The sequence below is a fragment of the Sarcophilus harrisii genome, chromosome 4 (genome assembly GCF_902635505.1).
Source record: "Sarcophilus harrisii chromosome 4, mSarHar1.11, whole genome shotgun sequence".
Classification (NCBI taxonomy): Eukaryota; Metazoa; Chordata; class Mammalia; order Dasyuromorphia; family Dasyuridae; genus Sarcophilus; species Sarcophilus harrisii.
The window spans coordinates 349,312,062-349,331,902 of record NC_045429.1 but is presented as its reverse complement, the minus strand read 5'-3'; the positions used below and the strand labels follow the sequence as shown (position 1 = coordinate 349,331,902).

The following is a 19,841-nucleotide window of genomic DNA, read 5'->3' as shown; positions in this document are numbered from 1 at the left end:
AGACACTCTTATAATTCCATTTCTGGCCTTTTATGGTCTTAACCAATCAACCATATCAGTAGAACAGTGCCATGGCAATCTCACAAGTCACAGAGTCTCTATAGGAGGGGAAAAAATGAGGAGAATGGGGTGAAAGTTGGGGGGAATGACTTTCTGAGCACCTGGTTGGATAAAAATGGAGATATGGTCTCTCCTGCTCTGAAGATCTCTAAAGATTGCAGGAACTTTCCTCCCTGTCTGAGTTGGGTTGCACTTTTCCACTTAAGAACTTGGGGATACAGAGCCCAGGATCCCACTTGTTATTACATGCTGACTGCAACTTGCCAGGGGCTCTTGAGGAATCTCTCCCCTTCATCTCCACATTTGACTCCTCTTCCCAGGGCCTCCAACACCTGGGGTTGGGGGCTTGGTTTTGTTTCTCCAGACTTGTTTCTACTCCATTCCAAGTTCTTGGTATAGAGGAGCCTCAATTACCCTCTCCTCTCAAGAAGATTATCCTCCCCACCCCCCTTCCTGTTTGTGAGCGGTTAACTTTGGTGGCTTTTGTTTCAGGCTCTTCTCTTAGAGACAGGTTATCGAGCTAGCCATCTCTCCCTAGGCCCTGGGGAATAAAGAAGCCCTCATTTCACACTAATATCACGTTTGGCCTCAGTTTCCTTCTTTGTACCTCATTCTTTGATGCAGAGGGGCAGTCACTCCAGCCAAGCTAATCTCCTTGTTCTACATTGCATCAGAATCATCTTCCTTTTTTCATCTTGCCATTGTTGGTTGCCTCCTTCTCACAGTTATATCCCTCCTCTTCTTCCAAATCCAGAAGTATTCCCTTTTCCTAGAATTTTACCCTAAGGCCACTCCCTCCACTGTTTGTTGAGCCTCAGTGGATATCTTTCTTTGTACCTCACTTTCAGTACTTAGACCAGGGCCCTAGACATAATTCTTTGCTATTTCTGGATAGCAAAGAATTCTGAGTCGAACTGTAGAGATGGGGCAGCATGAGCCAGGAACCCCTATGAATTCTAAGCAGAAGAGAAGAGTGACTGGGTAAGAGATCCTTTACCAATGTCCCTAAATATCCCATGACTTTCAGGCTCCTGTGGACAACAGCTGATTATGCTGGGCCAGAAGGGAAGACTACCATTGCATCATGCACACTTTCAGCTGCCTCCCTCTGCCCTATTGCCCCTACCAGTGGAACTCTTGATCCTTCTTCCTTCCTTCCTCCTTTCTCTGCCAGGAATCCAACAGTAGGGAAAACCCCAACAATTAGGGAGGTAGGAGGGGAGAGATGGGGAAGATACCCAAAGGGGCCTTAAACCCCACCCCCATCCTATCATCACTGAAAGTAAGAAATACTCATACTGCAAAGCTAAAACTCTTTATGAGATATGTTCCATTTCCAAACTAGAAATCACTATCACTGGAGGAGGAGAACAGGGTTGTGTGTGTCTACTGCCTTTTCCATTCCCCTCACATAAGGATAGACTACTAAACCACAGTAAGAAAGAACTGAATTCAAATCCTGCCTCTAATTTGTGACTATAGGCAAATCACTTAACCTTCCAGTTTTCTCAGCTGTAAGATGGAGATAACACTTTAAGGAGTTATCTTTTAGGGTTCTTGTGAGGAGTAAATGAAATAATAGATTAAAAAACCTCCAAGCACTATTCCCAGCTTCTTAAACTGTGGTTCCAATCCCATATAGAATCTCATAAACGAATGGGGGAGATTGTGAAATTATGACTTATTATCAATGAATTTTTTATTTGTATACCTATCTTATATACCTCTATACACAAATTCATGTTAAAATTTCTCAGGTAAAGAGGGATTGTGGGTGGAAAAAGTTTATTAGCTATTATGATCCAAGTGAATCAGGTTGTTTGTTTTACTTTTTTTTTTTTTAGGTTGCCCTTGAAGGAAAAAATAAATCACAAGATGTTGATCTGAAGTGGGAATTACTAGCTCATCCTCCTCTTGTTCTGCCTTGGTGGTGGTAGTGAGAGAGAGAGAGAGAGAGAGAGAGAGAGAGAGAGAGAGAGTGTGTGTGTGTGTGTGTGTGTGTGTATGTATGTGTGTGTGTGTGTGAAATATAAATTGATTACATACTTTTGAATCTCAGTGCTTTGGGGGCCTGTCTTGGTAGGATTCCCTTTCTCTTCTCCTGACTATGGTATGAGAAAAGCAACAAGTGATAGGAAGAAGGGCACTGGCCTAAGTGTCAGTCTGGGAGATGCAGATTTTAATCTTGGTTCTGGTTCCTAGCTGTATGATTTGAAATCAATCATTTCTCTCCAAACTTCTATTTCTTCTTTTGTAACAGTCATTCATTCAATCAGTAAACATTTACTAATACTTACTATAGACCAGGCACTATGCTAAGTGTTGGAGATAGAAAGGTAAAAGATGGACCCTGTCCTGAATGAGAACATAGTCTAATGGGGGAGACATTGGGGCAAGTTACTTCATCTCATTTTAAAAATCTCAGTTTCCTTACCTATAAAATGAAGGGAATCTATTAGATGGCCTCTAAATTTCCTTCTAGCATTATCTTCAAACAAGATATATGAAGAATAAATTGGGAATAATCATTCAAACAAGATATATGAAGAATAAATTGGGAAAGCATTAGAATTAAAAGGGAATGAGAAAATTTCCTGTAAAAGATAGAATTTTATCCAGGACTTGAAGGAAACCAGGAGGCCTAGATCAGATGCACTCTAAGCCTCCCCATTTCAGTCTTTCTATGGATCTCTGATTTCCAAGCTTCTAACCTTGATCCCCAAAAGAGATGTATGCACAGGTAAAGTAGAACTTAAATCCACTGATGGAATTTCAGTAGGTTGAGGAGAGGAAGAGAGGGAAAGAGATGATAGGATAGGACTATACAGAAAAGTCAGAGAAACCCTTCACTGAAAAGACCACCTCTCACGCTAATAGCCTCAGTGCTACACTGTTCTGCAGCTTCAGGAAGTTTATTGGTGAATAACTATAACTGACATGTATACATTGTGTTCAAGTTTGCAAAGTACTTCTCAAACAGGTGTTTGGCTTATACCCGTTACACTTTACTTACATTCTAATCATTTGTTTCTCATAACACTGTGAAGTAGTTACTGTAAATGTTATTTTCCATTTTCTACTAAAGGAAGTACTTGGATGTCTCATAAGGGATAACATCACAAAGGACTGTCACTGCGTATCTAGAGTTAGAGTATGATAGGGCAAAAGTGATCAGTTAAGGTTGGGTTAAGGATGGAGACACTTGGGTAGATAAAGTGCTGGGCATTAGGAATAAGGAAGATTTGAGTTCAAATTTGATTTCAGAAAATACTAGTTGTATTAACCTTGGGCAAGCCAATTAACTCTGTTTGCCTCAGTTTCCTCATCTATATAATGGAAATACCTTGCAGGATTATTGTGAAGATCAAATGAGTTATATATATATATATATATATATATATATATATATATACATATATATAAATAACTACTTAAAATTAAATATATATACATATGTATATATATTTAATTTTAAGTAGATTTTTATTTTTCCAAATACGTGCAAAGATAGTTTTCAACATTCACCCCTGCAAAATTTCCAAATTTTATTTCTCTCCCTCCTCCCATACACAGCAAGCAATCCAATATAGATTAAATATTTCAATTCTTCCATATGCATCATGCTACACAAGAAAAATCAGATCAAATGTTGAAAGGAAAAAAAAACAAGCAAACAACAAAGTAAAAATATTAAGCTTTATATTTAGTCATTCAGTGTCCATAGGTCTCTCATCTTATGATGACATTTTCCATCACAAGTCTATTGAAAATGCTTTGAATCACCTCATTCTTGAAAAGAGCCAAGTCCACTGCAGTTTATGAGATAATAATTGTAAAGTACTTGGCATATAGTGCTAAATAAATGTTACCTATTGATTATGATTGGGAGCAACTAGATGACACAGTGGATAAAATACTGGATCTGGAGTCAGGATGACAAATCTTTCTGAGGTCAAATCTGGCTTGATGCACTTAACTCTGTTTGCCTTAATTTCTTTATCTGTAAAATGAGCTGGAAAAGGAAATAGTAAATCACTCCAGTATCTTTGCCAAATAAATCCCCAACAGAGTCATGGAGAGCTGGACATGATTGAAAAATGATGTGCATTGATGACGATGATTATTTCAGAAATCTGAGAAAGGGAATGGTTTAATTCTAGGAGATTTGAGGTGGCTTCTTTTGTGGAAGGGCAGCCAGATCAGCTCTAGCCTCTCAATTTAACTTTCTCATTGCTGTTTTATCACGCTTTGCCACTGAAGTATGCCCCATATAGTGACTCTGATTTGTGATTACCTAACAGTGTGTGACTGTCACTTTTGTGTATGCTTCTGCATGTTATATACATGAATATCTGTATAACTCCAATTGCTCTGAAATCAAGCCATTCCTGAATAAGACTGAACTCCTAAAATTAAATTTCTTTGAAAGAAGATATATAGTGATAGATATGTAATATATTATATATATGTAGAATATATATAATGTATATTATATATGGAATATATATATACAATATATTTATATATATGTATGTATATATATATGTGTGTGTATATATATATATATATATATATATATATATATATATGTTATATAGTTAGGAAATCAAGGATTTATTAAGAGCTTATTATTGCCAGAAGCACTGGGCCTAGAAAGAAAGGTAAAAAGATTGTTCTTGCCTCCAAGGAGCTCACATTTTAGTGGAGGCAAAAATATACAAAAAAATTGTACATATAGAACAAATAGAATGTAATTTCAGAGGGAAGACCATATGTGATAAATGATGGAAGAGAGACCCAGAATCAGGGAATTAGAAGAACAGAAAGTGGGATTTGAGTTGAATCTTGGGGAAAGCCAGAAATAGAGAGGAAAAAAATTCCAGGCCAAGAGAACAGTCAGTGAAAAGTCTGGGACCAAGAGATAGAATAGTCTCATGGATAGAGGAACATAAAGGCGACCAGTGCAACTGAGCCAGAGAGGACATGATAGAGGGAAGTAATATATAAGATGACTAAAAAATTGTTGTTCATCCTTCATTTTCAAAGAGGATCAGTAATGTCATGTACAGTTTTTTGCATATTTTTGCCTCCACTAAAATGTGAGCTCTTTGGAGGCAAAAACAATCTTTTTACCTTTCTTTCTAGGCCCAATGCTTCTGGCAATAATAAGCTTTAAATAAATAAGCTCCTAACTATATAACATATATATATATATATATATATATATATACACACACACATATATATACATACATACATATATATATATATATATAATATTGTATATATATATATATATATGCCATATATAATGATTTGTGTCTGAAGACTTTGAATGAGGGCAGGGCCATACAAAGTCATCAGCTCATTCTCTTTTCCAGAGCCATCAAAGTACAATGGCAGGATAAAAGTTAGAATGACTGGCAATGGTCCAGGATGCACTGGATAACCTTGGCATCTTCAATGTATAGCCAAACTCTAAGAGTTCTACAATACCTACTTCAGTCCATTCTGACCACTGGAACAAATTGTACTCATTTGCCCTTTCTGCTAGGGGAAGTCTTCATATGTTTGGAATAAACACTAGCCCTGCCCCCAGACCCGTAAACTAATTCACTGATAGGTTTGAAATCTGTCATTTACCCTCAACTTGGTTTAGCTTGGCTGTTGAGACAATTTACTGGGGTGTATTCCCTGCCTGTGCTTCAACTTCTTGGAGCCATAGGTAAGAAGGGGACATATTGTGAAGGGTTTTAAAAGCCAGAGGATTTTCCATTTAATCCTGGAAGTGATAGGGAGCCATTAGAGTTTACTGAATAGTGAGGGTGACAGAGTCAGTACCTCAAGGGTGGATGATTTCATCAAGGTGAATATTTTCATCCAGTGTAGAATCCTTCTGGACCCTTTCATGAGTTCCAGTGTCTCAACGAATCATTTACCTGAGGTTTCTTATCTGAGGCTAGGTAAAATCAACTAGACTATACCTTAGGTGACAGACATACTTGTCCTGAAACTTTGATTAGAAGGCTAGAGCAGTATGTCTGGGAGATAGAATGGTGGGGTTGGAGTCAGAGGAAATAAGTTGAAATTCTGGATCTGCTAATTAATAGCAATGTGCTCCTGGGGAAAGTCATTTAATCTCCTCTGAGCCTTAGTTTTTGCTTTTTATTTAAGTTGTAAAATGAATTTTCAAAAAATGTGTAAAATTAGATATCTTCCAAAGTCCCTTTCAAGAACTTTAGTCTATGATCCTTAAATCTTTCCAGACAAGAAGGAGCTGGCAAAGTTTGGACTCTACTGGTCTAGGCTTTGAGAACACGAGCTCATCTCTATGCTGTGATTCAAGATGAGAAAAAGACTTTGGAGGAGGATACAGGGAAATAATAAACTTTAGTGCTGTAGGTTTGAATATTATCTTTTTATTGCTTTTATTTTTTATTTTAATTTTTTTCAATAGTATTTTATTTTTCTAAATAGGTGCAAAGGTAGTTTTCAACGTCTACCTTTGCAAAGCCTTATGTTCCAAAATTTTCTCCCTCTTTCCCCTCCAGCCTTGACCCCAAGACAGCAACTATTCCAATATGGGTTAAATACGTGCAATTTTTCTAAACTTATTTCCATATTGAACAATTATCTCAAAGAATGATAGGAACTAAAGCTGTAATTTCATTGATATAGAAATCTCCTGGATGAGAAAAAAAAAACTCCCTTTATTAATGTAGGTCAGCACTTTCCTTGTGATTCATAAATCTTAGAGTATTGTCTAAGGCCCTGTAAGGTTAAGATGACTTGTGTAGGGTCACACAGCTCATGTATATCAGAGGAGGCAGTTGGACCCTGGTCTTCCTGATTTAGATGCCAGATTTGTACTGAGTTTGTTCTGATGGCATCTGGCCAGTTGTCCATTGAATGGAGACATTGAATGTAAGGCAAGGTTGCAAATTCAGATAAATGAGATCTATTATTGTGTCTGTTAGTAAAACCATATGATGCGGAAAAAAAAATAAGGTTCCTAAATGTAGGTTTGTATGGGAAAGGTCAAAAAGTACCTGAAGAAAAATCAATGCCATTTTGTTGACTTAAAACCAGTTTCCTCCATTTTCCAATTTTTAAGTATACACTAAAAATTATTATGCAAATTCATTTTACTTACATATCTCTGCAGTAAATTTTAAAAAAATTATATTCAAATAAAAAGTTTTATTCATTTCACTGATGTGCATGTGGTTAAGATGAAAAGGAGGGATTATAAAAATGAATAAAGCAACAAGTACAATTATCAGCCTACCTAGATTTTCTACAAGGCAAATTCTAGAGAAAAATGGAATTGGCATTCTGACCGTGATGGTATTCAATTATGTGATATTATGTGTCTTTGTAGGACTGTACTGAATATTTCTGTGTGTTGATGTTTAAGATTGTGTCCCTAGTCTAGATGCTCCAGATTCATCCAAGAGCTAATCTTGACCATGACATCCTAGGTTAGGGGATTCATTAAGCCATATTTGAGACTTCACAACTCCAAGTAGGAGAAAAAGAATTGACCTGGGCCTGTGTACCAAAGATATACTCCACTCTGTCTTCTTTACTCATTTATTTATTCATACAAAGAAATATATATTAAGTGCCTAGTATATGAAAAGCATTCTATCCTCACTTAGAATCCTCATTAGCTTGGTTGCATGCCTAACTAAAGTTCCTCTTCCCCATCCTCTCTCTCTCCAGCATTGTATATTCATAGTATCATAGATGGTTAAAATTGGAAGGGACATAAGTCCAATCCCTTCATTATACTGATGAATAAACTGAGATTCAGAGAGAGAATGTCTTGTCTAAGAAAGCACAGGTACTAAAGGGTAGACTAAGATTGGAACTCAGGTTTCCTTCCCAATGCTTAGCACTGTGCCTGGCATTTAACAGGTATTTAATAAAGGCTAAGGGCCCTAAGTGGGGAATAGGAAAAGATCCTATGAGGAAGCTTACAACAGCTTACAACCTTAGAACCCAGGTTGTATTGGACTTACATGAACTGATGCTGGATGAAGTCAGCAAAACCAGGAGAATATTGTACACGGTAACAGCAGGATTGTTAGATGATCAACTATGATAGACTTAGCTCTTCTCAGCAATGCAGTGATTCAAGACAATTTCAAAAGACTCACGATGGAAAATGCTATCCACATTAGAGAAAAAATTATGTCTGAATGCAGATTGAAGCATACTCTTTATTTTCTTTTTTGTGGCTTTTCCCTTTTGCTCTGTTTCTTTTTTTCACAATGTGACTAATGTGGAAATATGTTTACATGATTGCATATTATAATCTACATCAGATTGCATGGGAGGGAGAAAAAATTTGAAACTCAAAACTTTACAAAAAATGAATGTTGAAAACTATTTTAACATGTAATTAGAAAAATTAAATTGTATTTCTAAAAAGAAAGAAAGAAAATAAGAGGAAAGAAAGAGAGAGAGAAAGAAGGGAAAGAAGAAAGGGAGAAAAGAAGAAAAGAAGGGAGGAAGAAAAAAAGAAACAAATAAAGAAAAACAGAAAGAGAACCTGGCTTTTGGTGGGTCCCTTACTGATCAATTTCCTTTTCATTCATTAATCTCCCATAGAGGCAACATGGTAAAATTCCTAACAAAGCCAAGGAAGGATGTGGGGAACTTCTGCAGGGAAAACAGGCCTCAGTTTGGATCCCTCCTCAGAAAACTGGCAGGGGATATGCCCAAGGTGGGGAAGTAGAGTAGGGAGAACTATAAAGTGATGTGTATATTGAAGAGTCAATGTCTCTGCCCCCATCCCAAAACAACCCAGTGCCTGTTTTCACCCTAGTGATGCTGTAGGACATCAGAAGTGGAGATGGAGAGTAAGAATGACCCCTGGAAATTAGTGAATGTTAGAGGAAATTTAGACTTCAGGAGAAGAAGAGATCTATTTTAGATCACACAAACTAATCAGTGTCAGAGCCAAAATTAGAATCCAGAATCCCTTAAAAGTTTTTACATAGATTTCCAGATATCTAAGAGCTATGATTTCATCATAGAGTCTTTCTTAGGCAACTTTGTGAGTTGAGGTTGGAAAAAATTCATTTGATGGCCATTCTTCTGGTCATGGGGCCATCAGACCTAAGGATCTATCCTTGAAGTTAGTCCTACTTTGTAGAACCTGCAGCAGCAGATTGGGCTAGGTTACTCATGAGGTCTCTATGTCTTCACTACATATCTCTAACAAAGGAAGAGAAATTGAATAGAAGCAAAAAGAGTCATGTTGCAAAGAGAATATTACAGTGGAAAGAATGCTGAGTTAGTAGTCTCTAAAAGTGAAGTCAATAAGCAGGGATATTCTGGTAAATGTTTAACAACCAGCTTGGGGTGGGGGGGAGTGGGAAACGTGATACAGGAAACACTTTAATCTGCATTATTAGCATTTTCTTCATCACATTAAGTCTAGACAATCAACAACAAAAATAAAGTAAGCTCTGATTTGAACTGTTTGGAAATTTCCAAAAAGTAAATGATCACACTGAAAATTTAACAACCACCTCTCCAGAGCTCCATCATAACAGGTCAACAAGCTTGTTGTTTCTAGAATTGTGTTTGAATTTTGACTCTCCTGCTAATTAGTTGTATGAATTTAGACAGGTCTCTGACTCTTACTGGGTCTTCTCTGTTTTTGTCTGTAAAGTAGAGGATTATTCCTAAAATAGATACCTCCCAATTCTGGCTTCCTATGGGACTCCTAGACCTATGCTTCTCTTCAACTTTTTTGGGGACCCTGTCTAAGGCAATACTTGGGGTGGGGGAGGAAAGTACTCTTTGGGGAAGGACAAGAAGTTTTGTTGAGGGGAGCTAGGGTGATTCCCTGAGGAAAAGGGATGCTTCAGAGAAAGAGTGTCTAAGGGGGGTGGGAGTGCAGAAACCCAGGTTACTGTGCAAACATGATACTCTTATCCCCCCTTATCACTCCTTGCAGCCATTTCCCCTCCACCCAGGATCTGGAGTAGGGAGTGAGAACCTTGGAGAGGGGGTCTCTTAAAGGAACTTTGCCCTATTTCTACATGCCTGATTTTCACTCATGATCTACTAGCCTTACAATTTTTTCCCTACTTTTTCACCATCATCCTTTCCCTTGGCTTGCAAGACCTGAGCTGACCTCTGTCCCATTAAGAGGTGACTAGATGGAATGGTGAAGTCAGGAAGAGTTGGGTTCAAATACTGCTTGAGATGCTTACTAGAGCTATGTAATATAGGGAAAATAATCTGACCTCTCTAGGGCCTCAGTTTCCTCATATGTAAAACGAGATTGACCTCAGTGATGTCCTAGGTTACCTTTAGATCTAAATCTGTGATTCTGTGATCCTTCCAAGTCTCAATTCCTTTTCTTCTCTATCCTGTTGTCCTGTTCTTTCACCTTGGGCCTCAGGGAAGGGATGATGCCATAGATACAGTGACTGTGGGTAGGGAAATCAAGCTGGTCGGTTCTCTCATCTATATGTGTGAATGAGAAACCTCTCAGGAAAAGGAAGTGGGGACTATGAAGTTGAGAGCTGAGGTGGAGAGGCTCTGTGGAGCTGGCAACCGAAAAGGTGGCCCTATGGACCTTTTTGCAAAGTAGCACTTGATCTTTCTAGGGCTCCCCCATTTCTCCGGATCCTTAGGGACTTTCACTTTTTCTTGAAGATCTCCCCAGGATTGATTCCTCCCAATTCCACAGGTGTCCACAGTCTTAAACTTAAGTTTTTTGAGACACCTGGGATAGTCCCGCGGCTGGATCCCCTGCTCAGCTAAGATCCCCATCTCCTTCCCCCCTTCCTGCTCTCCCCACCCCTTGGGGGGCCCTGCACTGGGGCTGTTTCCTGCCTCCTGTACTCTTCCCCACCCCCACCCTTCCTTGAGAGAAGGGGGTGGAGTGAACAGGTGGGCGGGCCCTCCAGTTTGGTGCCCACATCCGCAGTCTTGCCCCTCCTCCACCTGCTGCTCCCCTGAGCTCACTCAGGAGTCTCTTCCTCTCTGCTTTCTTGGGGATGGGGAGTGGGGGGACTTTTCATTTCAGTGACCCCAAACCTTCACCCACCTTCCGTCTTGCACACTTCCCCTCTAAGTATTTCATCTTTACTACATTTGCCCCATAGACCCCTTAGGAGGCCAGTTAGAACTGGGAGCTGTAGGGAAGGGAGGTGACAAATTCAACCTTGTGCTGTCCACAGGGAAAGTGGCACTATTTTTAGGCCCAGTCTCCTATCCCACACCTGTCTCATATCTATGCTAACCCTCACCTTCTTTCAGCACCTACTTGGCTCATTCATCCTAAAGGGGAAAAGATGTACATTGGACTGGCTTGGGAGGGGATGCTTTGGGTAGGAGATGTTCCTAGGCTAATATTCCTCTGGTTCCAGATCTAGTCAAGAGGGTCCCCTAGGAGTTATGAAATTAGAGACTCTTGATCTTACCTCACACTGTCCCAAGGGCCTCCAGTCATCCTTCCTGCTCAGACCCTATCTTGGTCCTATTCCAACTATAATTTGACTCATCTGGCTCCTTTCTTCCCTGTGCCCTCGCAATGGGGCAATCTGTCCTTCCTTTCCCTCACCCACCTCATGTACCAGTATGATTGCTGGGGGACACCGAAACCCAGAGAGCTGAATACTTTGATTAAGGTTGTCCAGCAGACCTAGAATTAGGCTTCTGTATCCAGTCAAAGCTTGGCTCTGATTGTCAACTCGCCTAGAGAAGTGAGAGATCTCTCTGGTATCGAGGCTGGAGGAGCCTGTGTAAGAGAGGCATATTCTCTTACTGGGGGCCAAGATTTCTATCCCACTCTAGGATTCATTCCACCATGAGGCCATGTGCCTTCTGGTACCCTTTCTCCCAATCCCAGCTGAACTATATAGCCATATATATATATATATATATATATATATATATATATATATATATACACTAGAGAGAAAAAACTAAATTCCTGGGTGCTGGCCAGATCCCATGTAGGGAAAGAGCAGAGTCCAGCAATCTGGGGTCTTTTGATGCCATCTACCCGGAATATGTTGCATCCTTTGCTACCCTTCCCCCGCCCCGTTCTCTCCAGGACCAAGCATTGCTACTGGTTTCCTGTCAGTCTGTCTTGCCAACCCTGGGACTAGGGTGGGGGTGGGGGAGGAGTTCTCTAATCTCCTGGGGCCGCCTGCCTGGTTGGGGGGTGGAGTGGACTGAAGGGGGGGTGGAGCCAGTAGCCCTATGGGGTGGTTGATCACTCTGTGGTCAGCCCCACGTGGTATCACAGAGGGTTATAAGCCGGGCCCGCTTAGTAGAGGACCCCATTTCAGCGCCTGGAGCACACCAGCGGACTCCTCACCCACTCCATCATGGTAGTACTACCCGGTAAGTGTCATGTACCTCCTTCTCTTCCTTCTCCCCATCTCTTAAACATTGGGAAGAGATGACAGGGACAGGCCTTGAGGAGAGAAGGAAAGATCTGGGGAAGGAGGAGCAAGGGGGGAGGGATGGTAGAGTATAGCACCTGGAGGTGCTAGAAGTTAGGGCAGAGGGAGGGTGCAAGTCAGGCTGGCAAGAAGAGGAACTGAGGAAAGGTGGGCAGTCTTTAGTTGTCTGAGGGGAGGCTCGGGAGAAAGGGGGCCTGAGAAAAAAGATTTCACACTAAGACCTACAGTTTTGAAATCAGACTATTTTGGGGGGAGGAAGAAAAGATTAGAGGAGTTATTCCTTGTGTCCAGAGCTTTTGCTTCTTTACTGCCTCGGACAAGGATGGGAAAATTCCTCTCAGCCCTTTTCAGCAGAAAGAGGTGACAGAGACCTTTTATCGAAGAGACCCAGTGAGGCCCAGGACGTGGTGCCAGAAAGAGGCTTTGAGGTGGGAATTGGAAACAGCAGAAGGGCACTGGTCCCTCGTGGGACAGACCCCTCTATTACCACCTCCACCCAAGATGGCTACCACCCTGACATCCAGGGTTCACCACTAGTGGGAGGGCCTATGGGAGAGCCACAGGGGATAAGGGACAATGGGCTTCCTTTGGATTGGGATTTGAACTATAGAGCCAGACAGGAAGGTCTGGTTGAGGAGGAGGCCTTGAAGAGAAGTATCCTTCAAACTGGTTAAAGGAGGATAGGTGTAAGGGAAATGATCTTGGGGAAGGGGACAAGTCAATAAGAACAACAGAAATGGGGTGGAAATTTGTTGAAATTGGGGTATATTGTCACTGTCCACACCTGTTTCTGCCAGAAAATGGCTGAGGCTGTTAGGGGTGGGGGTTGCTTTGGAGGACAGGAGATGTGCCCAAAGAGGAAGTGGCGGGTGAGGTTGAGAGGAGGGGAGGATGAGCGCCATGCTGAGTCACTGCCCATGAGGTTCAGGGCGGGTCCCCTCACTGTCCCGGCTTTACTTCAGGGGGAGTCCCAGAAGTATGGAGCTAGGGAAGGGGGACTGGAAATAGGAAGGTCTGATTGGAAGAGGGACAAAGGTAAGGGTTGGGGTAGTGGTGGTGGGATCTCTCTCAAAGCAGGTGGCAGAAGGAGGAAGTGGGCAGACCCATCATCTGGACAAACACAGACAGACAGACAGTGCAGTCACCCATAAAGTAGAAAGCACTACTAACAGCAATGTAGGGTGTAGTGTTTCCTACTTTATGGATGAGTGTACTGTGGGCTTCGGAGACACGCCGTCAGTCACCCTCACCATCCGTCTTCTGGACTCTTAGCCCTAGTGGCACCAAGGATCAGGTAAACAGCTTCCCCAATGACTACCACTGTCCCTAGACCATTCTGTGCTCCAACCTGGTGCTCCAATGGCAACATCTACTAAGGGTTGAATAAGAAACTCAGCCCCTGCTTTTGCTGTCAACTGAATAATAACTCCTTGGTGGGCAGAAGAGAGCCCGTAAATTTCGGACTCTTTTTTCCCCTCTTTCTTTTTATCTCTGGCAGTACCTTGTGATCCCTTAAACAGCATTGTGGGGGGAGAGGAATAAGGGCATGCTGGGAGGGTGGAACTTATCTGAAATTTGGAGACACTTGCCAGAAACTCGGAAATGTAATTCTCCTGGATCTGAGGCCCAATGGAGCCAGAAGCTTCAAGAATCAAGAAGGAAGAAGGGATGATGGGGGTGGGGAAGGAATCAATGATTGTGTCAATGACTTGCAACTAATAAAGAACTAATTTCCCTTTTCTTTGTCATTTGAGAATTTTGTTACTGGTGGTTCAATGACAAGTGGTTGAACGGTTGGGGATTGGGAAGAGGGAATTAGTCCAGGGAATCAGAAGCAACACGAATGGTGGGCATTTTAGGGTCTTTGATTATATTGTGGCTGGGTCCTGGAGGAAGGGCAGAGATGAGGGCAGTTGACACCATCACCATGGATGCCCAGCAGTACCTCACTGCCTCACTGCTGACCCTAAAGAGAGTATTGATCACTGAGTGGGGGTGGGGAAGGAGCTAGGGGACCTTAGGAGCCAGCCCCTTGCAAGGATAGAGTTTGTACTGGCTAGGTACAAGAAAAAAGCTCAGGACAGTAGGACAAGCAGGAAAGCGGGAAAGGGACAAGGCCTAGAATTCAAAATGTCTATGTCTCCCTGCATGCTACATATTACTTCCCCCCAACCCCTTACCCAATACCTGACCACCCACGGTCTAGGGCTACAATAGCAAGTGAAAGCATCCACACCCACTAGGGGCTGCTATTTCCCTTTCTGCCTTCTCTGCCCTCTCCCCACCTCCAGCCCCTAGCTTTCATGGCAAAGCCCCAGAGAAAATAATAAAACACTTGAAGCTCATGTACAGAAACGAAACTCTGGGGTTAAGAGAGAGAGGCCTCAGAGAGCATCTTGTCCACCCTCATTTCCCTTATTATACAAATGAAGAAATTAAAGTCTAGAAGGGGGGGGGGAACCTCCTGCTCTGTGCTGTACCATAATATTTCTGCATATACACGGACACACATATGCACATTGACCCATACACAGATATACACTGACACACATGAATAATATGCTGACATATCCAGTGGCCCGCTAATACACATGGATACATATGTTAACACATGTATCCAGTGGCCCATTAAACACATGGATATGTGTTTACTTATGTATCCAGTGCTCTGTTGATACACATAGAAACATATTTGACACATGTATCCAAAGACCCATTAATACCCATGGATACATGTTGACACACATATCCAATGCCCGTTAATACATAATGATACATATGTTGACACACATATCCAGTGCCCTGTTAATACACATGCTGATATTCTCACACACCCAGACCCCTTTCCCAGAGACGCTGACATTAATTGGTCAGAATTATTTATTCAGAGAATCCACAGCAGCCGGCTCTTGTCTGTGCCTCTGAATGCCACATGAGGGCGCTTGGAAAGGGAGAGGAAGAGACCAGAGCACAGAGCTGTCCCCATTACAGTGGATACTATTCTAGCTCCCCAAGGACCCCCTGCTGATCTGAACCCTGCAGTCCTGGCTAGGCATGTGCCTACTCTCCTGCCGGATCACTACAAGGGACATGCTCTTCATTCCACATATGGGAAGAAATATATTCCCAGGTCCCTGATCTACAGGGACTTTTAACTACTCTGAGAAGGATGGAGAACAAGTAGGAGGGGAGACTGCCTGGAGTAGGAGGTGAAAAAGGCAAGAACTGAAGAGCATGTGGGCTTTCTCCAAGAAATGTATAGGATCTAGAGAGAAGGGCATAGACACAGGAAGCTGTGAAGGTTCCCGGATGACTCTTTCTCCCTCTATGTCTATTTCTATTTCCTTTTCTCTGATAGTTTCTCAGCCTCTTTGTCTACCTTTCCATTTTTTCCATCGCTCCTCTCATCTCTCTCTGTCTCTGTCTCTGTTTCTGTTTCTCCTCCCCTCTCTCTTTTCTTTATTTCTCCCCATTTCCTTGCTTCCTCCCTCATTCTCTCTAGCCTTCTTTATCTCTTTCCATTTCTCTCTCGCTGCTGTCTCTCAGACCTCTCTGCTAGGAGGGAGGAGAGAAGGAATAGGTATGTGGTCACATTCCGATTCCTTCCTCATCCCATCTCATCCTTTTCCTTCCGTGTGCTCTGGAAGCAGCATTGTGAATGCATGTTGTATGTGTCCTAGGCAGCACATCCCAGGAGGAATGGATTGCCCAGTCCCCCAACCCCCGATCCTGCCTATCTATCCTGCCTACCATTGCAGCGCAATCACCATGGAAACCAGCAGCTGGCTTTCCATTGGCTGACTGGTGAGGAGGGGAGAAGGGCGGGGGAGGGGAGCGTTCTTTATCCCCTATCTCCATGCACACCCCAATGCTTGGACCCTCTTCCATACCAAGGACTTTGGGGCACAGACAGCTGTTGGGGAACCCAAGATTTCTTAGAGCTAAACCATTGACGTCTAAGCGAGAGACTATGAGGCAGGCGGCACATCGTCCCAGGCCTCCTTAGGACCCAGAAGAGCAGAGCCGAGACAGACTGGGAGAGTGAAGGGGGCCGGGCAGGCAACCAGCGACACCCCCGCCCCCAACCCAAAACAGAGCCTGGTCTGTGCTATGGAGAAGGGATGGAAGCTTATTCAGATGGATGACCAGCTAGAGCCAAAGACACTGAACTACATACATGAACACTGTCATACAGAGATATTGACACACAACAAATACAATTAATGATAGTGACATCCACCTACTAATCCACACCAACAAGACAGATACACACACACACACACACACACACACACACACACACACACAAAGACACCCCCTCCCACATACTCCCCCCACATCTCCTGTCACTTATCTGCACACAGAAATCTATGCTTTCATTTAGTTAAAACTGACTCTGGCCTCCTCACATTGCCCCCACAGGGACACCCTCTCTTGCTCACACACGGCGACTGGCGCACACTCACACGCAAACCCCAGCTTCAGTGCTAGCAGCTCGGCTTGTCTTTGTAGGCAGGAAAGCTCTCTTGCTGCCGACCTTGGACGGAGTGTGGTGGAGTGAGCCGGGAGGCTGACCGGAGAAGTGATTCTGGCCCAATATGACCCTACGCTGTGACCTCATTTGGGGAGGTGATGCCCCTGGTCTTTGGCCCTGGGATGCTTCAGTGCCACAGATGATCTGAGCCCCCCCTTCCCATCAAGGGAGAAAGGGAAGCAAGGAGCAATGGAACCACAGGCATTGCCTACCTGGCCTGGCTGGGCCCCGAGCCCAGGGGGTGTGCCAGGAAGCACAGCTCCAATATGGGGTGATGTCCTGGTGGCTTTGGATGCTGAAGAGCTGGACCCTGGGGAGAACCTAGAGCCTGGGGAATCTGGGAGCCCTGGACAGATGGAGGATGCTCCATCTGGAGGGGAAGGGGCTGTGTCGCCCAAAACAAACAGCTTCCTGAGTGCCACCCAGCTCTCAGAGAGCCCTGGATCCATCAGGAGGATGCTACAGTGTTGGGATTCTGAGAACTCCCCTCAGGTAAGAAGCTTGTTTGGAGGGTCTGGGGTTAGAGGGGCTCATAACAGGTAGAGAGGGTGAAGGTTTGGGACTCCTAACCGCTGCCAATTCAGCCTCAGCACATGGCATTAGCCAGAGCTGCAGCCCCGCTGCGTCTCCTTCTCCTTCCTTGAATGGGAACCTGGTTCTGCATCTGTCATTCCTTCTTTGCCTTAGGCCCTATCTCTCTGGGACTCTCTCAGTCCAGCTCTGTGCCTGATGAGGTGACGCTATCTGTCCACCTCTGCCTTTCTTGATGTCAGTCTGTCTCTCTGGGTCTGACCCTTTCCCTGACTGACACTATCTGTCTCTGCCTCATTCTTTCTTTGCAACCCTCACATTCCCTATACTTGCTGCCTCCTTCTCTTTAGGGGTGCTTAGCTTTTGGAGGGAGGAAGAAGAAATGGGGAGGGAAGCTTATAGGGAGTTGGTCTTGTGGGGTGTGTGTATGTGTAATGAAGTAGAGGGAGCAGTAGGGGATGGGGGTAGATCTAATAGAAGGCAGAGGAAGCTACGGAGTTTGGGACTGGGGCATCAGGAGGTTGGGAGAAAGGGCTGGAGTTTGTCAAAAATCCTAGCAGTGTGTGAGAGCCATGAAAAAAATAGAGGTTGGATTCTCCATGCCTACCCCAATTCTCACATTTTTGGCCTTCCCAGGAGGGTGAAAGTGAGCATGGGATAATGGTGAAAGGAAGGACCCAGGGGGAGAGGGGGTCAGTACTGGACCAGGAGGGTAGAGTAACTAACCTCTTTCTTTTCACATGTGTTCCTCTCTTGAACTCCCCTGAGAGGTCAGGATTCTTGGGGAGAAGGACCCCCTCCTGTCCCCTATTTCTTTAACTCCATGTGAGGAGTTCTTAACCATTTTTGTGTCATGGACCCTCTTAGCAATCAGCTAAAACCTAAGGGCTCTTCAGAATCATGTTTTGAAAGAATTGAAGGAAATGCTAAATTTTATTGGAAATTAGCTTCCTATTTCTTCTTCCTATTTCATAGACACCCCCCCTTCTGATCTATTCACAGACACAAGGTTAAGAACTCTTATTCCACAAGTAAAAGGTGGTGGTGGTGTTTGGAATGGGGAACAACCTGGCTGCTGAGGGAGGGGCTCTCTCTGAGGCTTGCATGCCTTCTCCTCTCCCTCTGTCAGACCTGGTTGGATTCAGGTTGTGGGGTGAGGCCTAATATGGAGCTGCTGAGGGCTCTGGGTGAAATGCAGCGTCGATGTGCCATCCTGAAGGAAGAGAACCAACAGCTGGTGAGAGGTTGGAGGAACCTGAGCATGGGGCAGTACTGGGGAGGAAGGAAAGGGCTTTGAGGTGGGAATGGGTGGCAAGGAATGGTGGTGGAAAATCAAAAATAGGCTTTTTAGAATAGAACTTTTTAGTCCCCATCTTTTGGAGGGATGTCTCCCTTTGGAGACAGATATTTCTTCCCTCTTTCAAGGCCCAGAGAGGGTGAGCTCTTGACTCCAACTCCCATAGAGCCTTGGAGCTGGAGGTGGGAAACTAGGGGATTAGTATAGGAGTTAGTTGGCACGTCTGGATGCTCAGAGATCTCTCCATTCTATTCAATCTTGGATCTACTCCCAGCGAAAGAGCAGCTTCCCTGAGACAGAGGAGAAGGTGAGGAGATTGAAGAGGAAGAATGCAGAACTGGCAGTCATTGCCAAACGTCTAGAAGAGAGGGCCCACAAGCTTCAGGAGGCCAACCTACTCATGGTGAGGGCAAGTGGCTGGGGGAATAAGACAGTGGATGGCTGGGGAGCTGGGCATAGGAGTGGTGCTAACCCTGGAGATTGGAGGACTAAGAAAAATACAGAATTAGGAGACTGGGGGACACTAGAGAAATCCAGATAATGAGAAGTAGCAAAATTGAACAGTGATAAAATCTAGGAGTCTGTAGTGTCAGGAGACAGAATCTCTTCCCCCACCCAACACTTGGAAGTAGGGTGCCGAGATTCTCATGTAAGTTGGTTCTGATGCTGAGGTCTGCTGAGTACTCCTGAATATGTGTGTGTATTTGTGTAGTGGGGTACCCATCAGTGTGGCAGTCCTATTTTAGCTGTTCTAGCTTCCCAGCTGTTCTCAAGCTCAGTTATTGCTTCATTAACTCTTTCGATCCTACTTAGCATGTGGGGAAGTCCTCATCCTTAACATGGAATTTGAGTATCATCATTCTGGGAATTCCACACACATCAGAGTCCAATAAGAATTCATTCTGGGGGAGCCAGTGGGGGCTGTCTTCAATTTAAACCAAAAACCTTCAGATTCTCATATTGCCTTTACCTTTTCTCT

At 43.4% G+C, this 19,841-nt stretch overlaps 1 protein-coding gene, 1 long non-coding RNA gene and 1 other non-coding gene across 8 annotated transcripts in view; all 3 read left to right on the top strand.

Moving 5' to 3' along the window:
- Window positions 1–12,309: 12,309 nt before the first annotated feature.
- On the top strand, window positions 12,310–14,240 carry LOC116423324. 2 transcript variants are annotated; one of them, XR_004233879.1, is made up of 2 exons: window positions 12,310–12,438; window positions 13,578–14,240. It is a non-coding gene; the product is annotated as an uncharacterized LOC116423324 (long non-coding RNA). The 2 variants fall into 2 exon arrangements; XR_004233878.1 differs by having other exon boundaries at window positions 12,326–12,438; window positions 12,792–14,240.
- Window positions 13,615–13,764, top strand: MIR142 (microRNA mir-142). The gene has a single exon (NR_105724.1). It is a non-coding gene; the product is annotated as a microRNA mir-142 (primary transcript).
- A 2,102-nt stretch (window positions 14,241–16,342) lies between the features above and the next one.
- Window positions 16,343–19,841, top strand: part of TSPOAP1 (TSPO associated protein 1) — a 39,658-nt gene continuing 36,159 nt past the window's right edge. For 4 of the 5 annotated variants that reach the window (XM_031966474.1, XM_031966473.1, XM_012548059.3 and 1 more), the window contains exons 1-3: window positions 16,343–17,526; window positions 18,695–18,802; window positions 19,137–19,265. In XM_031966474.1, coding sequence (XP_031822334.1) covers window positions 17,224–17,526; window positions 18,695–18,802; window positions 19,137–19,265 — 540 coding nt within the window. In that variant the 5' untranslated portion in view covers window positions 16,343–17,223. Of the gene's footprint in view, window positions 17,527–18,694; window positions 18,810–19,136; window positions 19,266–19,841 lie in introns of those variants that run through there. The other variant, XM_031966477.1, reaches the window with a different exon arrangement.